Here is a 27,878-nt window from a genome sequence, read left to right on the forward strand (position 1 = left end):
TCTTTTGGGACTTTAGAAGTATTATTAAATAAAAGCAATTGTTTTTACAAATTCATTTTAAAATATAAGATATTCTCATTCCCTCCCTCCAAAAAAGACAAAATACAACACAACAGCAAAAACCAAACAGGTAAAAAGACTAGGCAGTACTCCATTGTCTAAGTTGAATCAACATATATTCTTCAATAGATATTAAAGGAACATTGACATTCCTCTAAGACTAGGTCAGACTTTTAGCTGATTTTTCACACTTTCTTCCACAATTAGTCCAATTACCATTATTTGGCTATATGATAAGTTGTTACTAATGGGCAAAGAAAAATATTCTGTACTGTTAGTATTTTCAGATTGAAAAGTATACTTTTTCAGGAGAAATTTAGCTGACTTTCATTGAACTTACCTATATTAATATTGAGAAATTTATTCTTGTATGTTGTGTTTGAATTTGGTTTTATTAGCACTTTATAATTTGTGCATGAGGCTAGAGGGACTTAGGAATGTGACAGACAGTGGATGAGTATTTGGGCTTGTTATATTTCCATGGTAGTTTTGACCTAACTTGACAAGACTTGATATTCATTATGCCCATGTTTTAGGCATCACTGTGTGGACCAGAACGTTGTCATGACAGTTGGTTTCCTGGCAGCAATTTAGTATCCAACATGCGACACTTTATAAACTATGTTAGAGTGAGAGTTCCAGAGACTGCTCCTGAAGTGAAGAGAGAATCACCTGCAAGTACCAGCTCTGATAGCTTGGGTTCTTTACAAGTAAGTGTAAAAGAGAGAAAGAAAAAGGAAAGGCTTTATGTTATGTTGGGATGGATATATTGTTTAGATCATCCTGCGATATCCAAAACAAAAATAAATATGACTGTAGATAATTATTGTCTTTTGTTTCCTCTGATATATCTAAGCAACTTCTGCCTCACCTATCTTTTTCCTTTAATCTGCCAGAATTCACGACGGCCTAAAGTTCTTCAAAGAGAGGTAGATGTATATGATATTTGCATTAACTAGCAATATGGCTTTAACTGGAAATGTGGAAAAACATTGAAGCATTTGTGTGTCTCTATGTATGTTTAATTAATATGCTTAAATTTAAAAAATGTTTCTTTGATGTGTGTGTGTTTTATATAGTGATTTAGGCATAATTTTAAAGAAAATTTATATTATTGAACTTAAAAAATAATACTGTATATTTATTTAATAGTGAGTTTTTCTTGGTAGTGTTAGAAGTATTTTAGACCAATTATAAGTAGTACATTTGGGTCTGTTTATATTTAGCATTGTTACTAACATCTTAAAAGTAAATGTTTCCTAAGTCAGAATAAATTTAAGCTTTATTTGCTGCCAGCATGGCCATTTATAATTTTTTTTGCTTCAATGCAATTAATTAACTTTGATAAAATAAGCCCCAAGACCTTAAACTCCATATATTATATATTTTGACTTATTTTGAAAATTAGCTCTCTTATTGCATGTAGCTTAATTAATTTTTAAAAAGCAGAAATGAAATATCTTGAAGTGACATGCCAAATAACTAAACTTAAATACCTCTAATTCCTACAATCTATATTTTTTGTGAGTAGAGAACATTTAATTAGACATTTCTCATAGTAGAATCCATTTGCAGGAGCTTTCTTTGCCTTTGACAATATGTTCTTCCTGTGAACATCATAAAGAATTTTGAAGAAAATACTGGAATCTCTATAAGAGAGAGCTTTCGCCTCTTATGCTGGTAGAGAGTACTGAGAAAGACAGCTTGGTTGTTGAAAAATAGTGTATATTATAATTTACCTCATAAAAGCTCAACTAATATTGGAGCATTCTTTCTGTTCTTGCTTTAAAAATTAATGAAATCCATTAAACTGATTGTATCTTAATTAAAAGACTATTTCTAAGAGGCCTAATGCAGTTTGACTGCTTTAGTAAAGAGGCCATTTAGAAAATGAATCAAGAAAAATAGTTTTCTTCAAGATCTGTTCAAATAACAGATTATAGTGACATTAAAATATGAAACAGATAATTTGATTTTTCATCTTTATATTTCATGTTATTAACTTTAAGTATATATGTTAGAATTTTCAAACTTTTGAAGTTTCTTAAAAATGAAATTAACACTTCAGATTAACTTAGAAAAAAATTTATAATTTTAGTTTTTTCTTTTTTTTTTTAGATTTTTATTTTTATTTATTTTTAGAGAGAGGAGGGAGGAAGAAAGAGAGGAAGAGAAACATCAACATGTGGTTACTTCTCGAGCCCCCCCTACTGGGGACCTGGCCCACAACCCAGGCATGTGGCCTAACTGGGAATTGAACTGGCGACCCTTTCTTTCACAGGCTGACACTCAATCCACTGAGCCACACCAGCCAGGGCTTCTTTTTTAAATTATTTTTTATTATTCAATTACAGTTGTCCTGACTTTTTCCCCATTGCTCTCCCCACCTCCCCACCCTGCTCACAGTTAATCCCCACCCCATTGTCCATGCCCATGAGTCCTCTATTCATGTTCCTTGACTTGCCCCTTAACTGGAAAATACAGTAATCACCTAAAAGTTAGTGGAGTACAGTATTCATGGTGAATGTTGGTAGAGCATCTTTTCTTCCTTTAAACAGATGAGGAACTTACTTTATGATTCCTCTTTAATGACTATAGATCAGGGGTGTCAAACTCATTTTCACCAGGGGCCACATCAGCCTTGCATTTGCCTTTAAAGGACAGAATGTAATTTTAGGACTGTATAAATGTAACTACTCCTTAACAGTTAAGTGAGAGCTCGGTGCTGCCTCTGGGTAGAAACAAGGTGGAGGGCCGGATTTGGCCCGCGGGCCTTGTGTTTGCCACCTGTGCTATAGATGCTACTTAAGCTTTGTCTATTTTCTCTGGTAGATAGGCCCAGGAAGTTGCAAAAAGAGGTGTTATTTTTAATAATCTTCTTTCTCTTTATTGTTGTTTTCAGATTGAGTGGGATTAAGTATATCTGAGAAAGAGAGGTGAAGGGTCAGATATCCTTAAAGAGAAAATCTATTGAACATTCCCTTTGGAAAGAGTATTACTAATATGTTTTTAAACTTGACACGGAATAACTTCTCTTGATTTCTTTCTTTCTCTTCTCTTAATGGTAGAATTCTGGTACAGCTCAAGTTTTCAGCTTAGTAGCAGAACGTAGGAAGAAGTTCCAGGAGATCATCAATCGTAGTAGCAATGAAGCAAATCAGGTGGTTCGTCCCAAAACTTCAAGTAAATGGTCTGCTCCTGGTTCAACTCCACAGTTAACGACAGCCATTTTGGAAATTAAAGAAAGCATATTGTCTTTGCTCATTAAACTTCACCACAAACTCTCAGGAAAACAAAACTCCTACTATCCTCCTTGGCTTGATGACATAGAAATTTTAATTCAACCAGAAATTCCTAAATACAGTCATGGAGATGGTATAACTGCAGTAGAAAGAATTTTACTAAAAGCTGCATTGCAAAGCAGAATGAACAAACGCATCATTGAAGAGATTTGTAGAAAAGTGACCCCTCCTGTACCACCCAAAAAAATCACCGCAGCAGAGAAAAAGACACTGGACAAAGAAGAAAGGTAATTTTTTATGTTTAATGTTTTAAGCATGAATGGTACAGTTGAAGATTTGCTGTAACTTCCCTTATTGGCCATCCAAGACTAATCACTTGGATGTTTAGCTTCTGTAATCACAGCTGATTGGTCTGTAAGGTGCTATCAATGGAACCAAATGCAGTTGGTGCTTGTGTGTAGTATGCTTTAGTTGGAGATGAGAAGACCCAAGTTTTCTGAACCCAGTATTACTGCCTTAAACTTGTAGGCCCCTGTGGAAGAATTGCTACTTCCTTTAGTACTATGCAGATCTAATAATTCACATACTGTTTTCAAAAACTTTTTTATCAATTCAACTTTATTATTATTTTTTTTACCAAGAGATGCACATCTAGAATTAGTATTAAATGCAGGTATTTAAAACAGTCTTAGTTAACAATTTTTTAAAAGCTAGTGTGTATTAATGCAAAACACCACATAGAAACAGGCATCTAGGGGCTCACTTGGCTGGTTGTCGGCTTGGGTCTCACTTGTATGTTGAGCACATAATCATGAGGGAAGGGTAAGCGGACAGTGTGATTCATGGGAGGCTGAAGGGGATGGAGGTTGTCCACCATTCTTTTCTCTTTCTCCCCTTGGAAGTGAAAAGGAAGGTCCGAAATTGCTCAAGCTGATCGTGATCAACCTCAACAGGCTGCTTCTTAATGATCCAGGTGATGGACTCGGAGAGTGGTGGGGTCATCGGGGATCCTGAGTAGGTCCAGTAATCTGGGCAGGTAGGCATCAGGCAGGCAGGGTCAAATGACCCAAATTCCACCAGGGCATCCTTATGCTTAATTGATGGCAATGTATCCACCAATTTCTGTAGCTCTTTATGATGTTTCCCTAACTTTAAAAATACTCTTATCACAGCCAAACCATTTTCCTCCAGTGCTGCATTCTCGAAGTTTTCAAATTTGACTGCATTCCAATGCACCAGGTGCAGCTCTGCCAGGTAACATTTGCTGTCCATGCATAGTATGCTCGGAGCCCCAGGCATCGATGGCCCCCCAGTGAAAATGGAATTCTTCAATTGATAGTTGTATTCCAGGGGACCTCCCTTGATCCCTGATTTATCTGTAGAATCTTCAAATTCCATGAGAAAAGAATATCCATTATTCCAGATGTGTAGGCAGGTGGTTGGGTCATAAGAGATGGTGAGCAGTGTTAAGTCAGGATTGTAGACATTGTCCCTCCACCAGATGTTGATGGGTGACTGGCACTCGCCTCCCGGGACCAGGTCCATGCTCTCCCAGAGTGGGTGCAAGGCTCGGTTCCAGGTTTTGTAAGTGCAGGTACAGAGGCTGCAAGGCCTCACTGGTGTGGACCTCGTAATCTGGAATTTGATCCACAGTGATTTGCACGGAGAGGCTTGAAGAATGACTCTCAGGCTACTCATCACCACCATTTGGCTTGAGATCTTGGTCAAATTGCAAAAACTTTGCAGGAACCTGAGTGTTTTCCCAAGAGCACCAATCTTCCAATGCAACTTTAAATGAGAACAGAAAACATAAAACAAAATATTTTAAATATATCTCAGAATAAAAATCTAATTGCTTTGGTTCGTTTTGGTCCTTCCTAATCTTTCCAATGTATGATCACTAATTTTATTTTTTATTTTTCTTATAATTTTTTATTGTTCAAATGCAGTTATCTCCATTTTTCCCCTACAACGCCCCCCCCCCCACCCACCCATCCCCTCCTCCCACCATCAGGAACCTACCCCCTTTGGCTTTGTCCATGTGTCCTTTATACATGATCTTTGACAGCCCTTCTCATATTTTCCCCCTCCCCCCACCCCTCTGGTTACTGTCAGTTTGTTCTTTATTTCAGTGTCTCTGGTTATATTTTGCTTGCTTGTTTGTTTTGTTGATCAGGTTCCACTTATAGGTGAGATCATATGGTATTTGTCCCTCACCGCCTGGCTTATTTCACTTAGCATAATGCTCTCCAGTTCCATCCACGCTGTCACAAAGGGTATGAGCTCCTTCTTTCTCTCTGCCACATAGTATTCCATTGTGTAAATATACCATAGTTTTTTGATCCTCTCATTTGCTGATGGGCACTTAGGTTGCTTCCAGCACTTGGCTATTATAAATTGTGCTGTTTTGAACATTGGGGTGCATAGGTTCTTTTGGATTGGTGTTTCAGGATTCTTAGGGCATAATCCCAGCAGTGGAATTGCTGGGTGAAAAGACAATTCCATTTTTAGTTTTTTGAGGAAATTCCATACCATTTTCCACAATGGCTGCACCAGTCTGCATTCCTACCAACAGTGCACTAGGGTTCCCTTTTCTCCACAACCTCACCAGCTTTTGCTGTTTGTTGATTTGGTTATGATGACCATTCTGACTGGTGTGAAGTGGTATCTCATTGTGGTTTTAATTTGCATCTCTGATGGCTAGTGATGCCGAGCATCCTTTCATATGTCTCTGGGCCCTCTGTATGTCCTCCTTGGAGAAGTGTCTGTTCAGGTCCTTTGCCCATTTTTAAATTGGGTTGTTTGTCTTCCTGGAGTAGAGTCATGTGAGTTCTTTATGTATTTTGGAGAACAAACCCTTGTTTGAAGTGTCATTTGCAAATATATTTTCCCAAATGGTTGGTTCCCTTTTCATTTCCCCACTGTTTCTCTAGCCATGCAGAAGGTTTTTATTTTGATGAAGTCCCATTTGTTTATTCTTTCCTTTATGTCTCTTCCTCTAGAACATACTTAAGGCTCCTGCTTTTGGAACTTTAGATTACTTTTAATTTGTTTTCAAATCATGGTATTTATAAATTTAAAACAATCTTTCTTGGATGATGTTCCTTTTTACCAAGATAAGGGAAGATAGGCTCAGGCTTAGCAGTAAAATTGATATGGTCAGTTTTGTACATTACTGAGTTTAAGCGGGATATCCAGGTGAAGATGTCCAGTTAAATAAATTTGAAACTTAGGGGAGAATTCTGAGTTATAGCCTCACATTTGGCACATAGGTAATAATTAAAGCCCTGTATGTAGAAGAGTGTGTGTAGTAAGGAGATGAGAATACTTGATATAGGACTCAAGGAAAAATCATTAAAGTGAGTGACTGAGGAAGGAATACCTACAAAAGTGACGGAGAAGAGTGGAGTAGGAGGAAAATTTCGGAGAGTGGCATTAGAGTAGGCATGAGGACGTTCAGAAAGGAAGAAACGTATCAAGATTGTTAAATGCTGCAAAAGTTCAGATCAGATTGGCTGTCCTACTTAATCTTATAGTCAGGAGGCTGTCTTTGGTATCTGTATCAGGAGCAGAGGCTTTAGTATATTAAGAATTTAAGAGAGTTCTTATTTCATATAGTACTTTATAATAGGATTGTTATAAATAATGTAATTTAGTTGACAGTTCATTAATTTTGGATTAGTAACTTTCTAGAATTTAATAGATCTGATAAAATAAAAATGTTAAAATATTTAAATTTTAATTTTTGTTAACCTTTTTTAAATTGGTGATCTTTTGGTTACAGAATAATGTTTTTTTTTTTAAAGGAACATAAACATTCAGTGGGTCTAAGTTTATTTTATTTGGTTAAAGGCATTTTGTAATTATTATTCATAATAGATATGATACTGGAGGATATAGTTCAGATGCTATTTTTATGAAAGCTCTAATGGTGTTGTGATAAATAATATTCTAAACAGTTTTAAGGCTTTCTTTGTAATAGGCTTTGTTTCCTTTGAGGTGATGGTAGTGACAACATCTCGAAACTAATTCTGTAGCAGACAGCTAAGGATTAAGATGAATCTATTTGAATCTCACTGTGTTTCCCACATTGTCTTAATTTATTTTGAATTTGGGATTAAGTTTCATAATAAAGGCAAAATAGTTCATAAACACTTAATGATATGTTTAATTATAATTCCCAAGTTCCTCACCTAGAGACAAACTTGGCATCATTTTTCTAATAGATGAACTTTGTAGAAAACAAGATGCAAATAGGAAACCTTAGATGGTTATAACATTATGCAACCTCTGGGGTAATGGAAAATTCTTGGGTTGTACTGAATCTGCCAGAACTTACTTATGGCTGTATTCATATCTATGCCCAATTTTAGAAAGGAATAACCTAAGTTAAGAACAAATTCACAATGGAAAAATAACAACGAAACTTCTTTTCTGGAAACCATAGAGAGCTAGTATAGATGTGCCTTTTTTTAGCAGCTTAAAGCAACACCCATTTATTTATTCACTGTTTATGTATGTCCAAGTCTAGACATAGTGTAACTGGGTTCTCTCTCTGCTCATTCTCACAAGGTGACAGCCATTATTACTGAGCTCACCGTCTTTCAGGCTCATGTGGAAATGTGTTTGAATACCAGGGTCAAGCAGTTAGATTTGAGGTCTTCTTACGTTTGATATATGAGTTTGTTTTTTGAAATATTCTCTTACGGATATAGTCTAAATGTTAACGTACATGTACATGTTTAAAGGTGAGCTGTGAAGTGGCATAACTGAGTGTTTTAATTAAAGAAACATGCTAAAACTTACAAATTTACGTAGTGACACAGGAGACCAAACGTTTATCCTGTCAAGTCCATTGTTGCTTATTGCTTTTGTGGGGGTCTCAAAGAATGCTTTGAGCGGCCACAGCATATTGCTCTTTATTTCCGTTTCTGCTGTGGGGACACAGTTTTCTCTTCTGAGGATGGATTTAATTTTTTAAACTTTTTCATTTTAAAGAAAATTTGAACTTATAGAAATATATCAAGGATAGTACAAATAACTTTTTGGACCATGTCAGAGTAAATTGATTTATACTGATTTATAGTGTATTTCCTAGAAATAAGGGCACTCCTTATATAATCACAATACAGCTTTCCAAATAAGAAAATTAACATTTTATTTGAGTATGATAAAATCCTTAAATCCCAAGTTTTGATCGTTGTTCCAATAATGTTTTATTATAGCATTTAAAAAGATCCTCTACAGAATTACTTACTGCATTTGGTTGTTATGTCTCTGACCTCCTTCAATATGGAATAGTCTTCCTCAATCTTTACTTTCTTGACCTTGGCACTTTGGAAGATTACAGGGAGGTAACACTGTAGAATGTCCCTCAATTTGGGCTTATCTACTATCCCCTTATGTTTTGATTAAGGTTATGCATCCCTAGCAGGAATATCAAGAAAGTGTTGTTTTCTGTTAATTGTATCTCATCAGGTGTCACGTGATTTTAGTTTGTTTCATTGGCGATTAACTTTGAGTACTTGATTAAGGGGATGTCTGCCAGACTTCTTCACTGTCAAGTTACCAATTTTTCCCACTTTGTCATCCATATATAATTTGTGGTGAGATACTTTGAGATGCTGCAGTAACGTGTTCCTCATCAACTTTGAATTTATTCATTGATTTATTTATATCATTCTGGATTTATGGATTCCTACTTTTGTTTTATGGGGTGCATTCTCATATGCTCGTTACTCATTTTGATGCTCAAATTGTTCTAGATATGACCAGTGGGAGTCCCTTCAAGCTGATTTGGATTTATCCACATCGTTCTTTTGAGCATTTTTTTATTTTCAGGAGCAAGAATCACCCATTTCTCCAAGGAGTCCTGGTTATTTTAATAGAGAATGGCATTAGAAAGCACAATCCATGCCCTAATTCTGATGAGGTATAGCTATTCTTAGATTCTCTTAGTGGAGAGAACTAGGGAAAATTGCATGTGTTGTGTGTGTGAGACGGGGGGTGGGGTGGGTGGGGAGGGTGGAGATGGAGGGAGTGTGGAGGGAGGTATTAAAAACCTTGAGTTCACCCTAATAATTCCAATTTTAATTCAATACCGTGAGAGTCATTTTTGTGTTCTCTCTCTGTTTGTTACTTTCCCACAGTGAGATACTTGGTTCCTATAATCTTCAATATATATTACTGTTTTGATGAATTTCCCTTTATGTAACCGATTTCTTGTAATCCTACCACACAAGAGTGCCCTCCGTTGCCTGGCCATTGGGCTTCGACACCCTGTATTAGGCCACTGTTGCCATTCTCCACGTTCAGGAAGGGGAGGAAGGGCAGGAGTGGACTTAACTTTTTTGAAATAGTAACTTTGATTAGTAAGGTCAATGATTGGCCTGGATAATATTTTAGCTCAAAAACAATGTAAAACATATGAGTTGTAGTTATAAAATAATGAAGTGAATTTTCTTAAATGTATCCTAACTTGAAGTAAGTGTTAGAAAAAGGAGTGTTGAAAATCTTTTGAATATTATGGGCATAAATATGTAACTTCTCACAGTAAGGTGGACCACAGTACTTGGCTTTATAGGTGCTTGTGATTATCTACATTAATTAGATGGGAGCAGATGTGTGAACACTCTAAAAATTACTATTAGCATTCCATGCTTCTAAATTCTCCATTCTATATACTTGAATCATTTCAGATTAATAGAAGAATTCTTTTAGGTTTACCATAGAAGTGACTTCATAGAATCTCAGTTTAATGAAATGCTTGGACTTTTTGATATAGATATAATAAATAGTCATTAAAAGAAACTGCAATAGTATATTCCATTCATTATGTTTTTAGTGTCCTTTGTGTCATGGGCTATGATAAATCCCATTTTGAGTTTTGTTTAAGTAAAAAGTTTATCTCTTGTAATTACTTAATATTTAACTCATCCTTTAATCCTTTTTCTTTTTCTTCTCCCTCTCCCTTTCCTCTTGTTTTAATTACTCTTTGAACCTTTCCTTGCTGCGGGTAAACTGTTATGCTCATTAATATTGTTAGCCTTCCCAAATCTAGGGAAGCCTATCTCCTTACATTATTAGTTTGCTTTTATTTTCTTATTCTTATGTATAGTCCTGTTGTACTTTTTTTTACCAGCCTCAAATTAAAATATTCTTTGGAAGTAGGTAATGGATTCATAATAAATAGAATATAGTGAATTATTATTTTTAAATATACTTTATTGAATATGCTACTACAGTTGTCCCATGTTTATCTCTGCTTTATCCCCCTCTGCCCTGCAGCCCCCCTCCCACCAGCATTAAATCCAAAGGAATATTCATGCTAAGACTTGGAATATACTTTTGATCTTTATATTATATTTGAGACTATTTCATATTCTTTTACTTCAAATAGAATGAACTGAACTTGGAGTATTTCCTAGTAGTAACTGGGAAACTTCCTGGCTTCTGTTCATTCTCTATTAGGAGAGATCTGTTGTTAAGTTGAGAGTAAATCTGACTATTCTTATCTTTTAGATTCTGCTCATATCTAAACATCATAGCTTCTTCTAGCAATCAGTTTGCTCTTATTTGTTCCTGGGGTTAAAATTTCAGTTCCTTGCTAAAAAGACTTTTCTAGTTCATGCTACCAATTGACATATGCTAAGGAAATTGTGGTGTTGGTAATCCAAATTTTCTATTTTAATTATTATTTCACATTTTAAAATAAATTTTGGATTTTATTTTTATCTTTAAGCCAGTGATTTTCAAACTATTTAAAAAAAATCCTCACTCAAGGACATGTTTTCATTGATTTGAGAGAGGGAGAGAGAGAGAGAGAGATGTGAGAGAGAAACATCAATGTGAGAAACATCGATTGGTTGCTTCCCATATGTACCCCAGCTATACCCCAACTGGTGATTGAACCATTTTAATGCAGTGGAATTCTGCCCTGGCCAGGTGGCTCGGTTGGTTAGAGTGTCGTCCCATACACCAAAAGTTTTTGGGTTCTGTCCCTGGTCAGGGCGCATGCCTAGGTTGTGGGTTATATCCCTGGTTGGGGCACGTGTGGGAGGCAACCAATCAATGTTTCTCACATCGATGTTTCTCTCTCTCCCTCTCTCTGCCTCTTTCTCTCTCTCCCCCCACCCCGCTCTCCCCATCTTTCTCTCCCTCTGCCTTTCTCTCTCAGATCAGTAAACATATCCTCAGGAGAGGATTGAAAACAAGCAGTGCAACCCTTCTAAGGTCAACCTTACATGAAATTTAACACGTAGTTCACAGTTGTTCTCAACTGTGTACCAAGGCCTTTTCATATGTTGTATACTCCTGAGAGATAATAGGTAAGTCTTTAGCATGGTTGGTACTTACCACTCTATTTCTGTTTAATCTAGGCGACAAAAGGCTAGAGAGAGGCAGCAAAAATTGCTTGCAGAGTTTGCTTCCCGACAGAAAAGCTTCATGGAAACAGCAATGGATGTTGGTAAGTCAAAATTTATTAATTTACAACTCTCATAATTACAGTTATTATCGTAGGGATTATTTAGTCTTAATCTTTCACCAGTTTTAAACATTACAGACAGATGATTTCTGGTCTTTATTTATATAATGAAGTGATGGAAGATCAGATCTTTATTATAGGTCATCCTTTTCTGTTGTTGAGTAGCTGCAGTTAGAAAGTACTTCCTGATGGTAGCAATAAGTGTCTGCTCACTGTTCTGTTAAATTCTCCTGTAGATTTGTAAGGTTCATCAATGTACATTTACTTATTCTGTTGTATGCGTGTGTGTGTGTACGTGCGTGAAATTATCCTAAGATCCTTAAAACAGTTTTCAAACACATGTAGTGCCTCCTCCTCCCGCCACCCTTCCGTATTAAAATCAGATGCACTTCTCACTGGATTAGCATTGTATTTGTACAATGAGAAGCAGGGCCGTTTTCCTGTATGATGGTAGGTTGATTTGAGTAATCTTCTACAAATATTGGAGAAATAGATTAAATATCAATTAATCTCAGTCTTCCTTTCTGATTACTGTATTTTGCTGTGTATAATGCATGCCTTTTTGCCCAAATTTTTTAGAAAAGGTTTTATATATTTTTAGAGAGAGGAGAAGGAGAAAGAGAGGGGGAGATATATCAATGTGTGGTTGCTTCTCATGTGCCCCCCAGTGGGGACCTGGTCCATAACCCAGGCATGTGCCCTGACTGGAAATTGAACCAACGACTCTTTGCTTCACAGCCCATGCTCAGTCCACTGAGCTACACCAGCCAGGGCCACTGCCCAAATTTTTGAGAGAAAAATAAAGATGTGCATAATACGTGGGTAGTATCTGAAATACCTTGTATCTGTTCTTGTGTTTTGTAATTATTTGTTACATAAAATTTCTTGTACCATAATATATTAAAAAAATGCTAAAACTCCTTTATAATACAAAAAACAAGTATCTAAATATAAATAAGTAAATAATTGAATAAAAAATTAAAATGAATGATTTTTTTCCTGAAAGTTTGGGCCAGAAATGTGGGTATGAATTATATATGGCAAAATACGGTATTTCTTGCATGCTAGTGATGTTTTTAGACAAAAATTCTGAAAGAAAATAAAGTTAGGCATTTAGTTGAAATATATACACATATTATGTTCATTCAAACATGCAGATACATTCTTATGCACTTTTTTGCACATAAGCACACACAATCCATGTCCAGAAGAGGTGTGGAGAGAGGGTCAGTCCAGACTTAGCACAGTGTCTTCTAAACATCAGCAGTGGAGAGTATATTTTCAAGACATAACTTTGTTGTTAAGAATACTTAAATTTTCTTTTTTGGATTAACTTAGTATCAGTTGACTGTCTTATATGAAAGATGGGAATTTAGTTCATTGACACTACTTTCCCTTTCTCCATCCCTTCTTCTTTTACTTCTCCTTTCCAAATATTGATAACTATATTTTGGGGCTTTTACACAGTAAATATAATTATATCTATTAATTATATCTGTAATCAGTTTCTTCATGTACCTTTATATTAAATGAACTAATAAGAACTCCTTTTATTTTTGCTTTCTTCATCTGTCTTCCACATTTTATCAGTTACTTGTTCACTTTTAAATTGTCAAGGTTGCTAACATTTTGTTTTGCAGTTGCAATGAAGTCTTTCATCTAAAGGTTGACTCTGAAAGTTGAAAGCAATTAATATGACTTTTTGAATATTGTTGAGTATAGGGCTAAGTAAGTGGTGTGCTAGGATGCATTTACTTTTTTTGAGTCCAGTAGCCTGACCTCTAGACCACTTTAAGGAGATTGTATTTAGTATATAGCCGCTTTTCTTATCGTCTCTCCCAACAGGTAAAACCATATCACCCTTTACTCATTTCTTTTTGGGCCATTGCTTTGTTACATTGTCTTTTGTTTTTCTTGAAGTTTCCAACTGCCCTTTTTTCTTAACTAATGTATTTTTATGATATCTCTATTATTCTGCTCACTCAATGTTACTGTCCTTTGCATGTTATTCTGTTCCAGTATGGTCCATTTGATTTATCGGCATGCTGTACAGCATTGCCTTGGGATTTTCCTCTTCCGGGTTTGATCTGGGGTTTCCTTCATCTTATACCATGTCTTTTTTTGTCTTATTTTATTGGAGTGCAGCTTCAAGTTTATTCCTAATAATGCTTATGTGGAGGCTAATCTTCTGATTCTTATATTTCTGGATGGGACCTTAGTTTGCTCTCATGCTGATTCATTCATTTGGATACAATTAGAATTTTGAGTTGATACATACTTCCTCTTACAACTGTTAAGGCAATATCACTTGTCTTTGACCATTTGATGAAAAGTCTGGTGGTAGTTTGATTTTTATTTTTTGTAGGTGAGCATTTTTTTTCTCTTTTGTGACGCTTTCACAATTATCTGATTCTTAGAGATCTGAAATTTTATGATTTGTATCTAGGTAGATCTTTTTTCATTCTCCTTAGTACTTAATGGGCCTTTCAGTCTGAAGATTTATATCTTTGAAACTGAGAAAAAACTTTCCTATGATTTCCTTGATAACTAGTGTAGTCATCCTCCAAGATGACCCTCAATGATCCACGCCTCCTGGTGTTTACACCCCATGCACTCTGCTTCCACATGCACCAGGGTTGGTGTACGGGACCGCTGGGGTATGGGGAGGTGGGAGGAGCAAGAGCAGCGGTAGGAGGGGATACAGAAGAGCTAAAAGAATAGTATTATAAATTCCCATATATCAGTGTAGCCTTTATTATTTTTTCTTTATTCTTGCACTTCTTTGTTTTCTCTCTCTCAAGAAATAAGTTATAGACATCATATTACTTTATTCCTAAAAATGACAGCATGCATGTCCTAGGATTGAGAATATTCTACTCAGCCATAATATATTATATGTGAGAAAGTTACTTTTTTCTACAAGGAAAATGACTTGAAACTATTAACCTTTATATTATGTTAAACAATGAAATTATTTGAATTAAGTTAAAAAAATTAAAATGTATTTACATATCATTTTGTCCTTCACTATACCTGCTAAGGGTATAGAGAGTCAAAGTTCTGTGTTCCGAAGTCACTGGAGAGCTGTCCTGTTTTGGGGAGGTAATGTAATCAGTTTCATATGCAGTTTGGTTAATTTGTTTACAACTTTAGGAACTAAGGAATGTTAATAATAATTTAGAAATTGTTTTTATCTGTTGCTTCCCAGTTCCAAGTGAGATAAAACAAAATAGTTTTCTGAGGAACTGACTAAGCGAGCACCTAGAGGAGGTTAGGTAGTGTTCTCTGGAATAGGAGAATAGCCACCTCATTTCCTGAGCAGACTGGAGGGAAGGAGGAGAGAGTGGATGGAGATAGAGGTAAGTTTCTCTGGGGTTAAGGGAAGTGGGAAGTTTAGGTGATCACTTGGTTGCCTTAGTTTTCAGGGTTAAGTAAAATGTGAGTTCTGCTGAGTGAAAAGAATGCAGCCAGAGTTTTGAAATAGTTGCTGAGGAAAGTGGGCGATACCGCTCACCAAGGCTAAGTATAAAGATCGATAAACAATGCTTAAGGACCAGTTATATTCAAGATCATAAATTTGAATTGTTACTAGCCTGCAAGTTATTGACTCCCTTTCCTAAATCTTACTACTTTTTGAAAGGTGTGACCTTTTTTGGCAGTAGCCAGGGCACAGGAAGAACAATTGAGGGATCAGGCAGACATGCTTGCTAGCAAACAAAGGCAATTCCCAGAAGCCGGCAGGATAATGACCCCAGCTATCCCAGCCCGTTCTTGCATGCTGCAGTGGCGACAGGTGAGGTGATAAAGGTTCACGAGTACGTGGTTTATTCAGGTTATTAATGGCCATGCCAGCGGGACCCTGGACCATTCAGACTTATATGTTCCTTTTCTTTATAACTCAGTTCCTTTTCATGGCGATCTGTTTGACCCCGAAACCCCATGTGAGGCTCCACTTTCATCCGTGGCCCAAGATGAAAATTGCAGTCACATGTCTCTCACCTCCAATGACTTTGCATCACTGGCACGTGACATTATGTATTATAATATTATTAACACGTGAAGCTGGGCCTATACCTGAAGTACTACCTGGCAGTAGTACAGAAACAGTTTAATCTCAGCCCAGTCCTCTGCTTCATTTATCAGATTCCTTATCTTCTCGCCTTATTTCCTATCAGGGTTGCAGGAGTGTAAACATTCTGTTTACAGGGTTGCTGCTTTCTTATTTTGCCTCTGTCTTTGTGTTTGAGGAATGTTCTCCTATTAGTCTAGTAGCACAACATGCAGAGTATTTCAAATTTATAACAGTACTTTTCAAATCCTCTAATCAAATAATTCTGTTAGTTAAAAATTTAAGGACAAAAGCTTTCTCTCTGAATGCAACAGATTTCTGCTCTGTGATAGCACTCTTAACTAATTTGTTGTTCACGCCTTTCTGTAGTTACGAAGTTTTCTACACAAAGAGACTCACCTCTGTATTTCCTTCCATATTTTTTTCTCCTGATCACTAATCCCTGGTATTTATTTTGACTAGCTATCAAGGTATAGGAGTCAAGATGTTAAAGTATAACCTTGATCCATTGGGGTGTTGGGGAGGGGTGGGGGGAAAAGGCAGAAAACTGTACTTGAACAACAATAAAAAAAATGTTTAAAAAAAATTAAGTTAATCAGATAGAGATGGCTGAAATGCAACAGAATTGAGTTTCAAGTAGGAGTTAAAATGCTTAATTTAAATAATTTATTTTGGAAATTATTTTTTGATATTAGACATACTTTGTTTTAATTGTAGAAATATACAGTACAGAAAAGGTAAGGAAGGGACAAACTTTATCCCTAATCTTACCATCAAAAAACATATTATATTACTGATGATACTGTATAGTAACAATTTTGTATCATGCTTCTTTACTCAACATTGCAGCATAAAAATATCCCCACGTTATTATTATTAAAACTCCTAGCAACTGCAGTTTTTAAAGGCTGTACTTCATTAGAGGTAGTGTGGGATAGTGGTTATGTGCATAGATGGACTGTGGAGCTGGTTCCCTAGGTCCGTATCTCAGCCACTCCATTGCCTGGAGTGATTTACTTAACCTCTCTTTGCATTGGTTCCCACCAGTTGAAAAGGATTATTATCCAGCAGGCCCTCAAAGAACACCCTTTCATTCCAGATCATTTTATTATAATGTTAATGAGATTATACAGGAACTTCACTCTTGTTTATATCAATTCACCTATGGTGAAATTGTTGTCCTTATGTGTCATTTCACTTAAAGTCACATATTCTATTAATGACATTAAGTGAGGACCTACCATACTACTTACCTCATAGGGTTGTTGTGAAGATTGACTGTATTAGTACATTTAAAACAACAGAGTGCTTGGCACGTAATAAGTTTATGGCTATTACTATTATTTTTATTCCATAATTTACTTTTTTTTTACAGATTTTATCATTTTATCATAAATAGGTTTATTACCTAAAATAAGGGAGGGGGACAGAGAGGGAGAAAAACATTTGGGGGGGGAGATAATGATGATAGGTATTTTTGTGTCTTAGCTGTGTACCCAGCACTATGCTAAGCACATTCTATCAGTTTGTTTTTCTGGACACACCCATGAAATAGATGGCATTATTTCAGATACAGATGCATAAACGTATATTAAGTAATGGGTCTGAGGTTATACAGTAGTAAATAGTGGAGTCTGGGCTATTGATCAGTAAGCTTTGCCTGCTCCTTGTGCTTTATTCATGTTTGAAGGATCCTGAGGAGAGTTAAGCTCCCCTTCAGGCTAAGTTGGTAGCCTGGGGATAGAAAGGAAGAGATATGAGAATAGTTGCACAGTAAGAATTAAGAGACCTGATGATTGATTGATTCAGGTAGAAGGGGGCACAGGGGAGGAAAAAATGGGACAACTGTAATAGCATAATCAATAAAATATAGTTTAAAAGATCCTTGATGTTATCCCATTAGTTTACACTGATTACTGGGTCAGCTCCACCCAAATCATATAAATGGAAAGTGGATGGTGAGGGGTGGTCTTCCTAAAGAAAAACTGAGGCCAGCTGTAAGCACAAGGGGCAATAGAGAGTGGGGAGATAGAAACAGCATTTGTCCACAGCGCCCATCCTTTAAGATCTCATCTGAAAAGTGGGATAGTCCAAGCAACAGCTGACATAGATCAGGATTTTGTTGATTATTGTTATTGTTAGTTTTGGAGAGAACTGCTTATTTTGTTATTTGAGGTTTATCCTTTTATTTTTTAACAGTGTACAATATACTATATATGCTACTATTTATGTAAGAAGGGTAGTGGGGATGTAAATATATATATGTTTAAATATATAAAAATACAGTCCTGGCTGGTGTGGCTCAGTGGATTGAGTGCCATCCTGCAAACCGAAAGGTCGCTGGTTCGATTCCCAGTCAGGACACAGGCCTGTGTTGCAGGCCAGGTTCCCAGTTGGGGGCATGTGAGAGGCAACCAGCTGATGTATCTCTTGCACATGGATGTTTCTCTCCCTCTTTTTGTCTTTCCCTTCCCCTCTCTCTAAAAATAAATAAATAAAATGTTTAAATATATAAAAATATAGAGATATGAAAGGTTTATATCCCAATTTCCTCCTCTTAGGTAAATGATACTATGCATACCTTTTCTACCTTGCTTTTTTTCACTTAACATTATATCCTGGCAAGTCTACCATGTGGTGTATAAAGATATTCTCCATTCCTTTTTTTTTTTAGCTATATAGTGTTCAATTTTGTAGATTTTTCCATAGGTAATTCAAACGTCTTTTTATTATTGGACAGTGAGTTTGTTTTACTCTTTCACTATGCAGATAGTACTGTAATAAGTATGTATTTCTTTGTATTTTGATAATAGAGCTGTAAGAGAGATTTTTAGAAGTGGGATTTCTGGGTCAAAGGTAAATGCACATGTAATTTTCCCAGATATTGCCAAAGGTTTTGGTAGGGGTTGTAATGTTTTGTATTCCTATCAATAGTATGTCAGAGTATTAATTACATCTTTGTCATTAGAATATGTTGTCAAACTTTAGTGTTTTTGCTGATCTAGTAAGTGAAAGAAATGGTATCATGGTCTACTTTTAATTAACATTCCTATTATTATTAAAAAAAAAGATGTTTTTTACATCTTTAATTGCTTCTTGTTTCCTGACACATCTTTTTGCTGCTTTAGGAAAGTTTTGGGTATAATTCTATCATAAATTAGCCTCTTTTTTATGTTTTTAAATTTTCTTGGAATCAGGCAAAGTCGTGGACCTTGCTGTCATTCAGGTGTCACCGATCTACCTGTGGCCTTGGAATGCACACAGTACATACATTGTCCCATGTGTCTGTGGCTATTGCATCTATGTTGCAAAAGTTATACTTAAATTGTTGTAGTTTTGAATTGCTCTGTTAACTTGTGAAGTTCTTATTCCCTCAACTAAATAGAAACTACGTGTATTTCTTTTCACTGAAATTAGAATGCAGACCTCATGGATAGAATACTTTTTACATTGATTGCTGTGAATATGAATTTGCTCAGTTTTGAGGGGTAGTCTATGTCTGTCATTTTAAGTCAGTTAGTGTGATGTGCATTTTAAAAAATACAGCTCGTAAATAAAAGTTACATTTTGGTTATTTGTTTCATATTTGTTTCAAAAAACATAATAATGTGCTTAACATACTATATAAAACTTTATGAAAGCAAAACTAATCACCTCTTCCTACCTTCCTTTATAACCTCACCCCTGGGATAAACTATCATAAACAGGCCTTTTTGCTCCATACTAATGCATATAAAATTATATAAATGGATTTTGTTCGTATTTGTTTTTCCGTAAATAAAATTATGCTGTACATAATGTACAGTTTTCTTTTTCCCTTTTATTTATCGTTAATGTCCCTGCAAATAGTGCATGCAGATTTCTTTTTATCCCAGATTTTATTATGCACACATGTACATGCACATGCCTGTAGTGTTACATATATGGGATTAACATAAATGCTTTTGGTTTGTGTTATTTTCTTCTTCCATGACCCATGATTACAATTTTGTTTATGTACTCCTGTGCTTTTGTCTATATTCATATAATCATATACAAACGTACTACAATTTTTTGTTCATATGAGGGTCTCCCACCTTCCCTTCCTCTCTTTTTTCTCCTCCTTCCCTCCCTTCCTCCTCCCTCCCTCCCTCCCTTCCTTCCTTCCTTCCTTCTGGTCATTGTTTGCTTTACCAAATAGGGTCACCCTTCTTTGCTCTCTACCTTAGTAATATCTCCAAGTCTTCTCCAGTAGTTCTGATTCAGTGGTTATCAGCCTTGGCAGCACTCAGAATCATTGCAGTCCCCTTAGAGTAGTATTTGTGCCTGGGCTCCAGTGTAGACTAGTTAAAGAAGAATATCTAGGAATGTGATTCAGGCATAAGAATCTTTTGGAAGCTCCCAGCTGATTCTAATGTGCGGCCAAAGTTGAGAACCACTGCTGTTAATTCAGTGTTTCCGTTATTTGAGGGAAGTGGGGGAAGTAGTTCACAACTGCAAAAAAGTAGATTTGCAGTTGTGAGTATGTGAAAGTTTATTCTTGTGTTATTATTTATTATTGTATTATTTTCCATACGAACAACTATAAACCTACTTCTGCCCTACTGTGTATACCTATTCTTTCATAGTCACTTGATGAAGATAAGTATGTATATAGTTTAAATACCTATTAGTAATTTGAAAAGATCCAGTTACAGGGACATAAATCTGATATTAACTCAGATTTTTCCCCCATGTATTGCCAGTTAAAAGTATAAAGAGTTCTTTCTCATAAAATTTTCTGGTTTAGGAATTTGACATTTTCCTACAAAGCTAAACTTAGCCTTATAATACGATCCAGTCATCATGCTTTTTGATGTTTATGCAACTAATGTAACAATGCATGTCCAGGCCCTGGCTGGTGTGGCTTAGTGGATTGAGCTCTGGCCTGTGAACCAAAGGGTCACTGGTTTGATTCCCAGTCAGGGCACAAGCCTGGGTTGCAGGCCAGGTTCCCGGTTAGGCGTTGCATGACAGGCAACCACATATTGATGTTTCTCTCCTCTTTTTTCCTCTCTTTCTCTAAAAATAAATAAATAAAATCTTTAAAAAATAAATTAAAAATGTTCATTCTTTTAAAAAAATTTATGTCCATACAAAAATCTACACATAATTGATTATAGAAGCTTTATTCATAATTGCTCAAAACTGGAAGTAGCCAAGATATCCTTCAGTAGATGAATAAACAAACTGTGGTACATCCATGCAATGGAATACTATTCAGCAATAAAAAAGAATGAGCTATGAAGTCATGCAAGACATGGATGAATCATCAATGCATATTGCTTGGTGAAAGTAGACAGTTTGAAAAGGCCACAGACTATATGTTTCCAGTTGTGTGACATTTTAGAAAAGGCAAAACTATAGAGACAGTAGGCAAATCATTGGTTGCCAGGGTTAGGAGTGGTGAGAGGCTAAGTAGGTAAAGCACAGAGGATATTTTTTAGAGCAGTGAAATTATTCTGAATGATGCTGTAAAGTTGGATACATAACACTATGCATTTGTCAAAACCCACAGAACTTTACAACAGAGTGAGTCTTAATATATGCAAATTTAAAAAGTCATTTAGGAGGTTGGAGGTTCCAGGATGGAACACAGAATGTGAGAACAGAATCCAACTCTATTTTAAATGTACCAGAATGATAGAATTAATCATAAATTACCAATAATATATTTTAACGTATTATACAATATACAGAAGCAGTGGTTTTCCTTTTTTTAAAAGAAATAAACCATGGTCTTTATTTTCTTGAAGAAAAGTAAAGACGGACATTACTATCTAATTATTAAAGTCAGAATTCAAATAAAATATTACTCTGCATGAAAAGAGCTCATCTGTTTTATGTTCATCCCTTTTGCACTGTCAGGCTTTGCCTTTTAAAACTTTAGAAAATGAGACTTAGCAGCTTCTTTAGTATTGCATTTTAGGATTAGGATTTCCTTGAAATTTTCAAGTTGATTGTACCACAACATAAAAAAAAAAGGGAAAAGATAAGGAAAACTATCTTTGTGAGTGAGATAGTTAATAAAATTCGATTTCTTTGGCACTTACTGTGAGCCTGAAGTATTTCATGCCTTGAACCTGAGAGCAGTCAGACACATCCTTTCTTTGCCGTGCTAACATTTTCTTCCTAAAAACCAGTAACCACATATCAAGTGCTCATGGCCTTTGGTACTTTCTTTTGAAATCTTTTCATTTTGATTCACTAATCTTATTTTTATGGACATTGAGATTTCTTGTTCTGATTCTATTTATATGTTATTGATTTTTCTTTGATTTCTTTATTGGCTTATTTTTTGTTTCCATTAATCCAGGATATTATCCAAAGTTTTATTTTAGGCTTCCCTTTTCCTCTCAGTTACTTTCAGTATCTATCAGATACATGTTTATCTGCATGAATTCTTATTAAACACATCTGAACTTGACGTCTTTCTTTTTCTATTTCTGTCATGTATTTTTGCATATTTATTTAGAAATGTCTTCATCTTTTAAACAAGTCATAAATCACTTCTGCTCTTCTGGTCCTCCCAACCCTCTCTACTCATTTCTTTGTCACTGTGGAATATGTCTCTGATCTTCGTGAATTTAAGAGTCTTTATCTGAAAATCATTCCTGACTAAATATTTTATTTCTTGCTGTTATCAACATCATACCACCAGAGGATTGCTGTTACTTTCTATAGCAGTTCTGCTTTATTAATACATGTAGTCATTTTTAAATGATTTCTCTACATAAATATATTGATAATTATAATTGCTAAGATACAATCACTAGAATTGAAAGTGAAGGAGAAATCGTTTGTTCCTCTTTTATCTCCAAGTAAATATTGCCATTCTCTCCCCTCCCCCCAAGAGCTGCGATGTTATAAATTTCACTTCTGAGGTACCTGAAAGAAAATTAAAGCAATTTCCTTAAATTATAATATTTCAAAGCTTTTTTTGATAAAAATGTCTTTTCCTTTGTGTTTTTTGCTTCAATTTTGTATGCGAATGATACAATATCAGCAGTGCTTAATCATATATTATTTAAGGTCTTTCATTATATCAACTCTTTGCATTTTATTGTCCTTTTCTAAGTAAATATCTTATTTTAGCAAGTTATTATTTCCAAATTTTATTATTTTATAACTTTATGGTTATGGAAGCTCAAAATTACTTGAACTTAATTTTTTCACATTTTCATTAAAGAGAGGTTTTTCTTCTCAGATTCTCCTGAGAATGATATTCCTATGGAGGTCACCACAGCAGAACCACAGGTTTCTGAGGCAGTGTATGATTGTGTTATTTGTGGACAGAGTGGCCCCTCTTCTGAAGACAGACCTACAGGATTGGTTGTCCTGTTACAAGCGTCCTCAGGTAAAATTAAAGTAATTTTTCAGTGGGAACATTTTAGAGACAAAGTATATATAACAGATTAATACATACATGCATTGAAAGGAAGTTGTATCTTTGTCTAGATATAACTGTAGATCTACATAGCAATGATCAGTTTAGATTTGTATAACAAAGATTCTTAATGTGGTTTGCTCTCACCTGCCTAGACATGAGTGTTGGAAGAACGTTCTAACAGAGGTCTCTTTATATGTTACAGTCTTTCCTTAAAATGATGTGGTATATTACCAGTGCTACGTGGCCAATAACTGAGGTCAGCGTTTGGCAATTTAGTTGTTCTAAAATCTGGAAGTGTTTTAATCCCAGAATATTGTCAGTTCAAATATTTTAATTGCATAAGGCATGTTCAGGTAGCTTTGCCCTTATATCTTGAGTTACTGTTGTACAAGCTATCATTCTTGAAACAGCGTAACAGCAAATTGATAGATATGTTTGCCAGTCTACAGTGGACAAAAAAATTTTTTTTTAAATTTGAAGGATTTGTCTGAATGCTCTCCATCCTCTCCTATACTGAGGTATTTTGAGGTAGGGTTAGGGTTAGAAGACGTAACAGTTATAATCATATACACACCAAACAGCAGAGGCCCAAAATATATGAGGCAAAAATAGAATAAGAGGGAGAAATAGTTTTACAATGATAGTCGGAGACTAATGTCCCACTTTCAATATTACATAGAACAGCTAGACAGAAGATTAAAAAAAGAAATAAGCCACTTTAGCTTATTTGATTCTTATGAAAGAATTAAACCTAAAAAACTTGTATAGAACATACAATCTAACAATCATAGAATACAGTTTCCTCAATTGGACATGGAACATTCTCCAAGATAGACTGTGTATTAGGCCATGGAACAAGTCTCAATACATTTAAAAAGACTGAAACCATCCAGAGTATCTCCTCTGACCTCAGAGAATGAAACTAGAAATCAGTAACAGCAGGGAAATTGGAAAATTACAAATATGTGGAAATTACATAACACATTCTTAAACAACCAGTGGGTGAAAGAAGAAATTACAAATGAAATTAGAAGGTACTTTGAAACAAATGAAAATAGAAACACAACATACCAAAACTTGGTGGTGAGGTGAAAACAACGCACAGAGGGAATATAGCTGTAAATGCTCTCACATTAAAAAAGATCTCAAATCATTAACCTAATTTTATACTTTTAGGAACTAGAAAAATAAGAACAAGCTAACCCCAAAGCAAGCAGATGGAAAGAAATAACGACTAGAAGAAAGATAAATGAAATAGAGAATAGGAAAACACTAGAGAGAACCAGAAAATCAATATCAAAATTGACAACTTTTTTAGCTAGAGTGACCAAGGGAAAAAGAGAGACCACACAAATAGTTAAAAATCAGAAACAAAAATGAGGACATTACTGTAGACCATACAGAAATAAAAAGGACTGTAAGAGAATATTATGAATAATTTTATGTCAGCAGATTTGGTGTCCTAGATGAAATGGATACATTTTGAAAACAAACTACCAAAACTGATTCGAGAAGAAATAGCAAATTTGAACAGACCTTAAAAAGTAAAGAAATTGAATCAATAACTACAGATACCTCAGTAAATACAGCCTAGGACCAGATAGCTTCCCTGGTTGTTCTAACAATCATTTAAATAATGAACAACAGTTTTTCTCAGACTTGTCAAAAAAAAAAAAAAAAGGAGGGAACACTTCCTAACTTATCTTATGAGCCTAGCATTACCCTGGTACAAAAGCCACATAAAGTTATGGTGAAATACTAGCAAACTAATTTAGAAGTGTATTAAGAGAATTATACATCATGGATAATTAATTGTAGTTGCTAGCATTTACTTATTTCTCTTCTTTCTGCTGCTACTATAAATCTCTTCAAAACTGGAGGCCCGGGCCCACAATGATATACCTGATATTCCATTCCCAAATAATGGCTCTTGCCACGCTGTTGAGTCTTATAATAATGTATAGGACCCTATGTTTATATCCCCACTCCCTTTTTTTGTACTTTGATGTTTTACAATTATAAAATCGTAGTATTTGTTTTTCTCCTTTTGCCATATACTTCTTTTCCCAGATTTTCATTTGAGAGTTTTTTTATCTACAGAGAAGTTGAATATTTTTTACTTACAATCACCAATAGTTAATATATTGTCACATTTATTTTTCTTTCCCTCTCCTCTTCAGTAGATGATGGCAAACATGACATTTTATTCCTATATACTTTAGACTGTATCTCCTAAGACAAGGATATTTTATATAACCACAGTATCATTATTATGCCCAATAAATTTAATATTAATAACATCTAATACTGTATATTCATCTTCTCTCAATTATCCCAGTAATATTTTTTATAGCCAAGTTTTTTTTTCTTGATCCAAGAGCCAAGGAAAGATCATACATTGCATTTAGTTGCCATTTCTCATTAGTCTCCTTTAGTCTGAGACAGTTTTTCCAGCCCTTTAGCAACGTTTGAAGAGCCTAAGTCAGTTCTTCTATAGCAGGAGGTTCATAGTGACAGCTTGTCCCGTTGTTGGTGAGGCCAGCGAGGTTTGGTAACTTGGCTGAGGTGGTAGGTGATCTATGCGATGATGATACATTGAGACTCTGACAATTTATCCTTTATCCTTTTACTTGATGTTACTCATCTGAATCAATGAATGTATTATCTGTTACCATTATTATTCTTTTCAGTACTGAAATTTTCTCAGATTGGACCAGTCAGAACTCCCTTAGGTCCTAATGACCTGCCCCCTCAGCGTTACAATTACCCTTGAACTTTATTACACAAAATTCTAGGCTCATCTCGAACTTTTCCCCAACCCTGGACTCAGGTTTTTCTCCAAGAATCTCTTTTCCCTTTTCATGAGAGGTAGTGTATTTATAAATGAAGTTTATTGATACTGGAGTGTCATAACTTCTAGACCTTTTCAGGGGACAGACTTTGGAAACCATCCTCCATCAATCTATCCATCTAGAGTTTATACTCATATTTAATGTTATTAAAAAATTAAATATTGGCATATTTGAAGTTAGAGTTAGAATACTACCTTTTTGCAGTCTTTAAAAATATTCAAATAGTGCAAACATTAGTGTAGCTGGGGGTAAATAACAGCTTTTATGGTGAATCAGGTCTGTACGTTGGTTATTTAATGAGCTCTTAATCTCTGACATTAATGTAGTTTTGGGGCAGTGCCGTGACAACATTGAGCCAAAAACGCTGCCCATCACTGAAGAGGAGCAGATTTACCCTTGGGACACATGTGCAGCAGTTCATGATGTGAGGCTTTCGTTGTTACAGCGTTATTTTAAGGATGTGAGTATCATTTTTATCAACTAGTATTTTTGTTTGCAAAATTAATAGCAGGGTTTTATATTTTTTCTTCTAATAAATGTCATTCTAATTTGGATTCTGGAAGTTTATTAGAAGAAAATTAATATGTCAATAGTAAAATGAAAATCTGTTAATAAATAAACATTTCAGGTTATACCTTTGTTTTAAATGTTGTTTAGTGGGAGGTGTACAAATTCAATATAATGGAAGAGTAAGTACTAACTCTATAAAAATCTTTTAGGTATGGCATGGATATTTTGTGAAGAGTTTTGCCTCCTTATTTTACTTTCATATAAAGCTATACAATAAAATCCCATTTAATGCTGTTTAAATGTAAAGTAGGGTCAGGTTTAATACATGGCTTCTATGATTTCTTGTGAACTTGGTAGATTTTGTCCAGCTTTTGTACCTAGTGAATTTAGCACTCAGTTGTCATACGTCTTAGAAGACCAATTTTAGTTAGTTGCTGCAGCTTTAATTTCTTTATAAAATTTCTATACCATTTTTAATGTTTCCTGACTAGATTATCAAATGAGGTTTCTTTCACCTGTAGTTTTTTGGATTTTATATCTTGAGTTAAGTAACTATATGAGAATAAATTGCTTAAATTGTAAAGTGAAGCATTATTTTTATTTAACTATTTGAGATCATAATCTTGGTAGATTTCCAAATATATTTTTTTCTTGCCCATAATGCACTGGATTATATGGAAGAAAGTAATAGGATAGGTAAAAGACAGAATGCTTAATGAGAATAAACGGTAACTGACCAGTAACGGTAGGCGACAGAGCAGAGTGTGGTTCAGTGGTTTGGACTGAGGAGAAGATTTATAGTGGAATCTGGGCAAGAAGGTGGCCGTAATTGTGGAGGCACCTGTAGTGTAGAAAGAGTCCAGATCAGAAACACTAGTTTGGTCTTGATTCTGCCATTTCTTAATAATGTGAACTCGGCCAAATAAACACTCAATTTCCTCATCTGTGCAATAGGGCTCATAATGATCTTTCATGCAGAAATTTAGGAGGGCTCAGGTGTTAGGCTTTATAAGGTAGTTCAGGTTAAATAACAAGGATCATGCTTCCATATTTTTTGGGACTTTAAAATGAAATTACTATTATTTGGAAAAAGATACAAACACAAACTTTCATATTTCTTTTCTTTATTCTTTGAATTTTTTGCAGTGTATATGAGGGAGGGACCCCCCCCCCCAAAAAAAAAACAAAAACAAAAAAACAGAATTATCCTCTGGAGGGTCGGCCCTCCACCTTGTTTTATCTGGCTCAGCAC

At 35.2% G+C, this 27,878-nt stretch overlaps 1 protein-coding gene and 1 pseudogene across 4 annotated transcripts in view; one reads left to right on the forward strand and one right to left on the reverse strand.

The window, feature by feature from the left end:
- The window catches only part of UBR3 (ubiquitin protein ligase E3 component n-recognin 3), a 200,602-nt gene that overhangs the window by 107,556 nt on the left and 65,168 nt on the right, over positions 1-27,878 (forward strand). For all 4 annotated transcript variants that reach the window (XM_045196300.2, XM_045196301.2, XM_053918766.1 and 1 more), the window contains 5 exons: positions 597-770; positions 3,129-3,589; positions 11,681-11,769; positions 23,082-23,231; positions 26,443-26,576. In XM_045196300.2, the coding sequence (XP_045052235.2) occupies positions 597-770; positions 3,129-3,589; positions 11,681-11,769; positions 23,082-23,231; positions 26,443-26,576 (1,008 nt within the window). The remainder of the gene's footprint in view (positions 1-596; positions 771-3,128; positions 3,590-11,680; positions 11,770-23,081; positions 23,232-26,442; positions 26,577-27,878) is intronic.
- Positions 3,643-5,019, reverse strand: LOC112305769 (carbonic anhydrase 5B, mitochondrial pseudogene; annotated as a pseudogene).

The sequence above is a fragment of the Desmodus rotundus genome, chromosome 2 (genome assembly GCF_022682495.2).
Source record: "Desmodus rotundus isolate HL8 chromosome 2, HLdesRot8A.1, whole genome shotgun sequence".
NCBI lineage: Eukaryota > Metazoa > Chordata > Mammalia > Chiroptera > Phyllostomidae > Desmodus > Desmodus rotundus.